The 9,226-nt window shown below is 43.6% G+C and overlaps 3 protein-coding genes across 3 annotated transcripts in view; 2 read left to right on the plus strand and 1 right to left on the minus strand.

The window, feature by feature from the left end:
• The first annotated feature begins 491 nt into the window (after nucleotides 1-491).
• LOC116001447 lies at nucleotides 492-1,775 on the plus strand. Its single transcript, XM_031241324.1, has one exon. The coding sequence runs from the start codon at nucleotides 492-494 to the stop codon at nucleotides 1,773-1,775; it is 1,284 nt and encodes a 427-aa protein (XP_031097184.1).
• A 2,395-nt stretch (nucleotides 1,776-4,170) lies between these two features.
• Nucleotides 4,171-4,928, plus strand: LOC116002713. The gene has a single exon (XM_031242880.1). It carries the CDS (start codon nucleotides 4,234-4,236, stop codon nucleotides 4,597-4,599), a length of 366 nt encoding a protein of 121 aa, XP_031098740.1. The 5' UTR covers nucleotides 4,171-4,233; the 3' UTR covers nucleotides 4,600-4,928.
• Nucleotides 4,929-7,593: 2,665 nt separating this feature from the next.
• LOC116002407 (chaperone protein dnaJ 49) overlaps nucleotides 7,594-9,226 on the minus strand; it is a 4,500-nt gene continuing 2,867 nt past the window's right edge. The window contains exon 3 of the mRNA XM_031242542.1: nucleotides 7,594-8,112. The gene's annotated coding sequence lies outside the window, so the exon portion shown is untranslated. The remainder of the gene's footprint in view (nucleotides 8,113-9,226) is intronic.

Raw genomic sequence — 9,226 nt, forward strand, 5'->3', positions numbered from 1 at the left:
TTCACGAAGGGCCCCGCGCTCAACCTCGGCGGGAGCAATCCTCGCGTATAGAGCAATCCGGGGAGACTCGTGGACGACCCTCGAGCTCCCACAGCAGTGAGATGGAGCAGTTACGTAGGCGGATGGACGAGCTCCAGCGTAAGTTGGAAGCGCGAGAAGGGTCCCCGGAGCCTTAGGAGGTGTTGACCTCCCCATCCACCGACGATGTCATGGCGGAACCGCTACCAAGGGACTTCCGATTCCCATCCATCAAGACTTATACGGGGTCGGCCGACCCCCGAGCCCACCTCCACAGGTATCGAGCCGCCATCATGATGGTGGGTGCAAGTGACGCCGTCATGTGCCGAGGTTTTTTCGCGACCCTCGAAGGCCAAGCGCAAGACTAGTTCACTTCTTTGCCCGAGAAATCCATCTTAACCTTTGCGGATCTCTCGGGAAAATTCTTGGCATACTACGCCAGCAGCATCCCAAAGAAGAAGCAGTTCGCCAATATGTGTAAGCTGGAACAGTGGAGCACGGAAACATTGACTGACTACCTCATCAGGTGGAAGAAGGAGGCGAGGTCAGTGGAGAATTTCGATGAGAAGGCGGCCATACCGATCTTCACCAACAATGTCAGATCAGGGCCCTTCCACCGCGACCTCGTCCAGAATCGCCCGAAAACGTATGCGGCGTTGCTGGACCGAGCGGCAAGGTTCGCCGAGGCGGAGGAGGCCGAGAGGAAGAAGAAGGAGGAGGAACGAGGCCGGGGTCGAGACAAGGCACCCCAAGAGGAACGTCGGGCTCCAAGGTCCCCGCGCCAAGGGCCCCGGTTGGCTCCCCTTCATTGCCTGACCACTCTAACACATCCGGTGAGCGCTATTCTGGAACATGCCGAGGTCATGGGAATCGTATCATACTCGGATGAGTGTTTGAAGGTGTCGCCGAATGCGGATCCGAACAAGTATTGTCGTTTCCACAGACAGCAAAGACACGACACCGACGAGTGCATGGTTCTCAAGAGACAGATCGAGGAGCTAATCCAAAGGGGCTACCTTGGTCAGTACGTTAAGAGGTCGGGGCAAGGCCGACCACAAGGCCCGGGCAACGTGTGGAAGAAGAAGGGTGGCTCCGAGCCACCCGCCTCCGGGTCGCGTAAGAGGGAGCTCGGCCAGCTCACTGAGGAGGAGGAGAAGGAGTTGGACGAGCCCCACCCTCAAAAGAAGCAGGTCATCCACGTCATCTTCGGAGGCCCCGAAGGGGGAGACACACAATCAGAAAGGAAGAAATGGGCCTGGAACCTTTATGTGGGGGAAGTCGTCCGCCAACCGCATGAGAAAAAGCCGAGGAGAGAACCTATTACCTTCACAGACGACGACCTCCCGGACGGCCCTTTACCGCATCGCGATGCCTTGGCGATCACCTTGGACATCAACAACGTCATCGTGCACCGGGTACTGGTGGACACGGGGAGCTCGGTGAACGTCATGTACTATGACACGTTCACCAAGCTCGGCCTATCAAGGAAACAATTAACACAGGTGAGAACCCCGCTGTCCGGGTTCACAGGAGACTCCATCGAGACAGAAGGTTCTATCAGCCTCGAGGTGGAGATAGGCACCCAGCCGCACGTCAGGAGGTGGGAGGTCGAGTTCGTGGTCGTCAAGATCGAATGCGCGCACAACATCATTCTTGGCCGACCCGCCTTGGAAGACCTCCGGAGCATAATATCCATGGAACACCTATGTTTGAAGTTCCCCACCCCGACCGGGGTCGGGGTGGCAAGAGGAGATTAGAAGGTTAGCCGAAGTTGCTATTAGAAAGCATGTCGCCAAATCGGCAAAAGGGACCTCCAGGTCCACGCTATCGGCGAGAAGGCGTTACAAGGCGAGGAGGGTCGGCCCCGCGCCGAGCCCATAGTACTACCAATAAACACTCTGTTGTAAGGCAGCCCATCCCCTTAAAATGCATTCAATAATAAAATCGCGACTTTCCTTGCACCCATTTTTATTATTGTTTCGAAAGTCACGGAGTTATCGCTCGGCTGACCCCCGCGGTCATCGCGCGGCCGACCTCCGGGTCACCTCCGCGAACGACTTCCGGGTCCTACACGGCCGACCTCCAGGTCCTCTACGGCCGACCTCATAACCTTAGGCCGCCTCATTTAAATGGCCACACTCCTAGGAGCGATACGAGGCCCGACGTCGCCTATCGCTGAACGGACAAGTCTTTAAGTCCAATAGCGTAAAACGCTTTAACTTCAAAGACCAAAAACCCTAGGGGCAATACAAGGTCCGCCCTTGACTATTGCCGAACGGAAGAGTCCCTAAGCACAAGACCGAATGGTCTCAACTTAGGACGACTGAACACCCTAGGGGCGATACGGGGTCTGACTCCGCCTATCGCCGAACGGAAGAGTCTCTAGGCGTAAGACCAATCGGTCTCGACTTAGAACGACTTACACCCTAGTGAGGGTACGAGATCGAGCCCCCGAGGTTTAATCTCGCCTACCATCGAACGGGCGTGCTAAGGGTCGAGGGTTGAGGCACCCGGGCCCGACGCCAACTTGGAAAAGCAAACAACATCGATAAAAGCATTAAGTTAAAAAAAAAAAAGCGAGTGCGTAGCCAGAGCCCCGCGCCTCGGACGACCTCGAGGCCGTGAACGACCCCGAGGCCGTGGACGACCCCGAGGCGGTGGGCGGCCTTAAGCGAGTGCGTAGCCGGAGCCCCGCGCCCCGGACGACCTCGAGGCCGTAAACGACCCCGAGGCGGTGGGCGGCCTTAAGGCCGGGCCGACCTCGAGGCACTAGGCGTGAAGGCAACACACAAGTTTCGTGGCATGAAGGCGAAACACAAGTTCATGGGTGTAAAACAAGACCAAGTGGGACTTGGAACCAAAAGGTGGAGGACGACCTTGAGGCCGCGAACGACCCCGAGACGGCGGGCGGCCATAAGGCCGCAGCCGACCTCGAGGCACTAGGCGTGAAGGCAAAACACAATTTTCGTGGGTGCGAAGAACCAAAACAAGACCAAGTGGGACTTGGAACCAAAAGGTGGAGAACGACCTCGAGGTCGAGGCCGCGGATGACCCCAAGGCCTTGGACGACCCCAAGGCGGTGGGCGGCCTTAATGCCGCGGCTGACCTCGAGGCACTAGGCGTGAAGGAAAAACACAAGTTTCGAGGGTGTGAAGAACCAAAACAAGACCAAGTAGGACTTGGAACCAAAAGGTGGAGGACGACCTCGAGGCTGTGCATGACCCCGAGGCCTTGGACGACCCCGAGGCCTTGGACGACCCCGAGGTAGTGGACGACCCCGGGAGTGTTGGGGATAATATTTGGAGGTGATTTTTGGCAAGGATAATATTTTGGGGTGCGATTTTGGGCACATTAGCGTGGCTCGGGGTACGATTTATCGCTGAACTACTCTCTTTCGCTGACGACTTCTCGCAGCTCAGAGAGTGGGGGACTGATGATGGATAAATACTACCCGGGTCTACCACGGGTCAACCCCGGAGCGGAAATAGGGGGCCAACCCGGGCCCACACGATTGGGCCATATTGGGCCCAATTTGACCCCTCGGGGTCGTCTTGGCCGAGCCTTGGACTCGGCCACGGCCTGGGGGTCCCGACTTGACGCGCTCTTCTCGGCGCAAGACTCGGTCCTAGGCCGTTAGAGTGGTTCTCTCCGAGCGGTTGGGCCTAGGAATTAGTATAAAAACATGCAACATTGTCTTATTGAGACATCTTCTTCATACTTTGTCCTAACGACATTCTTGTCTTGTTATTACCAATCTTGTAATAGCTTTATCCATTATTCAATATACAAAATACCTCCGAGGTACACTTTGATCTGTTACTTGTCATACCCCCTATAATCTTATCGGGTTTATTGATTCGGGCTACCCGAATTAATTAAATCCATCAAGGTTCTTTTCAAAATAAGGTTCTTTTCAAACTTCACGATGTGACTATCTAAGTTGTCCACGTAAGCAAAAGAAAATTTCCCAATTTTTATAGCTATAGGTTGTAGAACTCTAGTCCTGTAAATCCCAAAAAATGACCGCATACGTTCAAAAGTAAAAGTCTCTTTTGACCCAAAACATAGAAAACTAAACCCAAAACGCGTCCCAACTCTTCGTTTTATACCCTCTCTATCATCTCGCCTACCACTTCATACCTTTTCTCCCATCCCCCCCCCCCCCCCNCCCCCCCTTCCCCTCTCTCTCTCTCCACGCGCCTCCAAATCAAAACCATGATAGTAGAAGATCAACACCGCGGTCCGCCGCACGGCATCTTACTAGCGGTGGTGGTTGCGGTGGTGCTGTTCGTTCCCACGATGCTCGGCGAAAACGGCGAGGCGATAACGGAGTTCATCTCCGAGCTGCTCAGTCCCGCCGGGATGCTCCTCCTCCCCATTGTCCTCCTCCTCGCCATCCAGTTCCTCTCCTCCGATACCGGCGGCTCCTTCGTCTCCGCTATCTTCTCCACCGGCGAGCCTAACACGATCCACCGCGTCAGCGGCTCCCCCGTCGGCGTCGCCCTCCTCCTCATCCTCATCCTCTTCCTCCTCTACAACAAGGTCTCCATCTTCGGCGGCGACGATGATTCCGGCGACTAATAACCGTAAATAAGTGTTTGTTTGTTTCGTTTAGATCTCAGCTTTTCTTTTCAATTTTTTTTCCTTTTTTTTTTTTTTTTTTTTTAAATTTATTAGTACAAACGTATAGTATTGTGTGCACTCTGTTAATGGGAATGATGTTTCGTTGTATGGTGGGGTTTGATGATTGTAGTTTTACAGAAACACCCCCGGGGAGACAAGTCAATGGGCAATGGGAGAGATTTTTGAGGGCATTTATGTCATTTCAAGTAAACTGAGACATTATAACCATGATTAGAAAATTCTACTTTGAAGTTTTATTGAAACATATATAACAAAATTTGATCAAATGTCACACTCATAATTTCTTAATCTTGAATTTTTAACCAATTAAATTAAATAGAAAGTTTTACTTTTATGGTCTTGTTCAAACAATAAGGAAATTATAACAAAATTGAAACACGTCACACTCATATCATAAATTCATAATGTCTTCTTCAAATTTGTCTGTTGTTGAAAATTGAAATCTATATGGTGGAAGGCCTCTTTCATGCTGATTTATGCACTCTTTGCTCGTGGCTACTTCTTATTAGTGGACCCTATGATTTTACACACAAAATTGTAATTTTTACTCCTCAATAATATGTCAATTATCAATGTCACCCCTGAATTATTAGTTGTGTAAATGTTGCTCTTCAATTTTCAAAAACGGTACATATATTACCCCTCCCGTAACGAAAGAGGGGCAATATTTACACCACGGGAGGGACAATATATGTACTGTTTTTAAAAATTGAGGGGCAATATTTACACCACTAATAATTCAGGAGTGACATTGATAATTGACATATTATGGAAGGACATAAATTACAATTACTAGAGTTCAAATTTTTGACCTTCCTCTTATAGAGATGTTATTAAGTTACAAGCTACTTAACTTTTAAAAGAAAATATATAAAAACTCTAAAACGTGATTTTTGTTGCAAAAGTCAATGAAATGAAGAGTGGAGGAAACTACAATGACTCAAATATCACTTTCATTATTATAATTTTAGTTTCAATTAATTTTATCTTACACACTTTTTTCGATCAAGAAAAGAGAAAGACTCGAGAATTCCAAGAAAAAATTCACAACCCAACTAATGAGTTCTATCCATCTTACAAGGTGTGGTTGCTGTTGTTACACACTTTTTCTTTAAACAATTCCATCTAACTCCCTTGGTTAGATTTTTGCCTATTATATTTCTTATTCATTAGTTAAACATACCCTTCTTTATTCGCTTATTTACTTTTACATTTTATTATGGGTTTAAAATTTAAATTTTAAAGTGTTTTTGGGTAGTTTTCAAAATTATAAATTTATATATACTAACTCTAAATTAAATATTTAAAAAAAATAAATCAAAATAACTTCAATCAAATTTTTTGATTAATAGTGATTCCTACACATAAAATGAAGGAATCAAGTAAGTTCTATAAATGTTGTTTATCCTTTTTTACTCCATTGACTAGCCAAAAGAACAAAATCTTTTAAAACCTAAAAAGAGAATACAAGATCCCATCTGTCTCTGAACTGACTACTGACACAAGCACTCCATCCAAATGAAATTGATTAAGAAAAGCATGAAATTAATCAAATTGTTCAAGTATAAGTCAATCACCAACCCATTTTTTATCAAAATATCAAAAATCATTTACCAAATGTCACATTAAAAAATATTTTCAATGTATACTCACATCAAATTTTATTCATTTCTGACCTATTACACCAAATATTATTCTACATTAAAATAATTTAATTTCTCAAAATTTAAAAATTTATTAGCTTGAATTTAATAAGTTCAATATAAAATATAATATGCGATGTAAGTAATAATATTTTAATTATGTTTGATGTATTTTAATTTTTGATTAATATATATATATTTAATATTAATCTTATTTAAATCACTTCAATGAGATCTATAAAATATATATAATTTACTTTTAATAATACAAATTTTAAATTAAAGTATTTAACAAAATGAAAGATATATATAAAACAAATAAAAGATACATTTAAAATTGTATAAATAAACAAGGGTAGAAAAGTAAAATCTCTCCCCCTCTCACACTTGCCATATGTGAACCGTACAACGACATATATATCGCAACACTGTTCACTTCCGAAAAAAAATAATGTTCAGAAACAAATAGCAGGATAATAATTTGGCGACGAAATTTGGTGTTGGATTTTAATAAAAAACTAATTAATATCATATATTTTAATAGATTAATAAAAATGTTATATGAAACAAGGTTTAAACCGACCTTTTTTTTTTTTTGGAAAGAAACCGACTCATTTTTAAAACAAAATATTTTATTATAAGTTTTAAATTTAAATTAATACTCCGTAATAGTAATTTTTAAGTATATAAATTGTACGGAGCATATTGTATACACACACTAACACAAAATTAAATACGGAGTAGCAAATAATTACAGTTTATTTTGGTAGGGAAGCTACACATGGTAATCTGACATGTGACAACTGACTATACAAAAAATTTTCAGCTTTTTTAATACAAAGACTGACAGCAAGATTCCAGTTTCCACCATGGCAACGTGGAGCGTTAGATCAACCTCCATTTCCCAGGGAGATCTGGATCTGAGTGAGTGAGTACCTTCACTTCTGATTCCCCCAATAATTCTTCCTTTCCCTTTTTTTTTTTTTTTTTTTTTAAAAAAAAACATTGGAGAAATACTTTTTTATCTATTTTTTATTTTTATTTTACTGAGAGTTAACTCTCCCTCACCTCTAAAGCCTTCATATCTCGACCAGATAAAGATTATAGAGAGACAAATCACAGTAGCCTCTTAAGTGGGAGGACGGACACAAAGAACCACCACACTGGGTGAAACTTCCAAACTCTGAATTAACCGAATCCTGAGAAAACAACTTCCTTCTCTAGAGATATCTTGCAAAGCATTACAACAATGGCACAAGAATATCTAGAAGAGCTCAAAGAATCACAGTTTAAGAACTGAATAAGTTCAGGTTGAGAAAAGAAGAACCAAGTAAAAATGTAGAAACCTGAGTACCATCATACTAATGCTTCACAAAATCTCGGCAGACATGCCTTCTGCTGTCAATTGCGCAATCAATAAGACAAAAGGCACAAAATGTCTCCCGAGACATGTACATTGTGCTTCATGCAAATCAGCTGAGTTCAAAATCCTAAGCTTATTCTGTCATAAACTGCAGCCTCACTTTTTATGACTACACCTAATTCAGGAAGGAAGGTCCGAGGCATTTGATACATCTACGCGTATATAATGGTAATAAAAACAAGATTATAGTTCCAAAATGAAATACTATGTGAATAAGCTGCATCCATGGGCTACAAGTGCTGTTTGAGAGTGGCCAGATCAAGGATCAGAATGGCAAGATACCTGGTTACCATTGTGAACTCCTTATCTGCAAAGTCTCTTCGTTCATATCAAGTAAGCGTAAAGCTGTTACCACCTGAGAGCTCTCTAATCCGTGAGAAAGACCTGCTCAATCACATAAACCAAGCCTAGTAGTCTTATTTGTAGTAGCAATTAAAATTTAAAATTTAGGGTTTGGTGATTTTCGAGGACAACAGGCAATCAATTACAGGTTGGCAGGCAGCAAATATCTTCATATGCATACATAACAAAAACCCTCGAAAGCTACAAGCTTTTTGTGAAGCAGTACAAGGGCAAATGATCTACAGTTCCACAATGGCATGTAATTCAATAGTATCATATAGACAGCTGCTAACAGAGTCAATTTCAGTTTTAATCCCATGACAGCAAGCCTACAAGTGGGGGTTCACTGTTAGTGTCCAACGATAGGAGTGGTCACCCAACTACTGAATACAAGACAACAATGGCCACGGCTCATTTTAAAACAGCATTTGTCCAGTTGTCCAGATTTCAGTAGTTGGGTGACCACTCCTTTCCATGGAGACTACAATGGAATTTTATTAGTACTAGAGGCCAAAATGGAATTATCTTCATACAAAAATAGCAAACAACAACCACATGTTCCATGCAAATGTACAAAACAACCTTCAAGGACACAGAGAAGAAGAATATAATGAAGCTTCAAATAATTAGTTGTAAAATATTAGACCAAAAACTGTTTGAAAGAAAATCTTAAACATAAAAATTCAGACTCCTGGGATTTAGGTCTCCAATGGATTTGAAATAGAAAGTTGGGTTTCTACAAAAATATAAAAAGAAAAGTAGCTTTTATAAGTGGATTGTACTCAATTTGATCTCATTAGCCTTAGCCTCAAGCACAAACTGCTCAACTAGTTGTTTCAAACATGAAGCTTATAATGAGCTTTCACAAATGGACAGTTGCTTTTAAATATTAAGGATTAGGTAATTAAATTATTAGAAGTCCAGGTACCTGGAGGGTATTACTCCACAAAGAAAAGTTACAGGGTAACTTGAATATATTGAGGCAGCAGGCTTGTTAGTTTCAATGCTTATTCTGAGAGAGCATGTGATTGTAGCAGCTAAAGAGTCTTACATGAATTGAGGTAGCGTGGTGGTGGATAAGAGGGGATGAGTTTAGGGTGATCTCTGCCTCCATTTCCCTTCCAATTGGTAAGTACGGGGGCGGGGGGCGGGGGCT

The sequence above is a fragment of the Ipomoea triloba genome, chromosome 13 (assembly GCF_003576645.1).
Source record: "Ipomoea triloba cultivar NCNSP0323 chromosome 13, ASM357664v1".
Lineage (NCBI taxonomy): Eukaryota > Viridiplantae > Streptophyta > Magnoliopsida > Solanales > Convolvulaceae > Ipomoea > Ipomoea triloba.

Bases quoted from the DNA above. Each gene is read 5' to 3' on its own strand.
- LOC116001447 (XM_031241324.1), top strand. From the start codon at position 492: ATGTGTAAGCTGGAACAGTGGAGCACGGAAACATTGACTGACTACCTC.
- LOC116002713 (XM_031242880.1), top strand. From the start codon at position 4,234: ATGATAGTAGAAGATCAACACCGCGGTCCGCCGCACGGCATCTTACTA.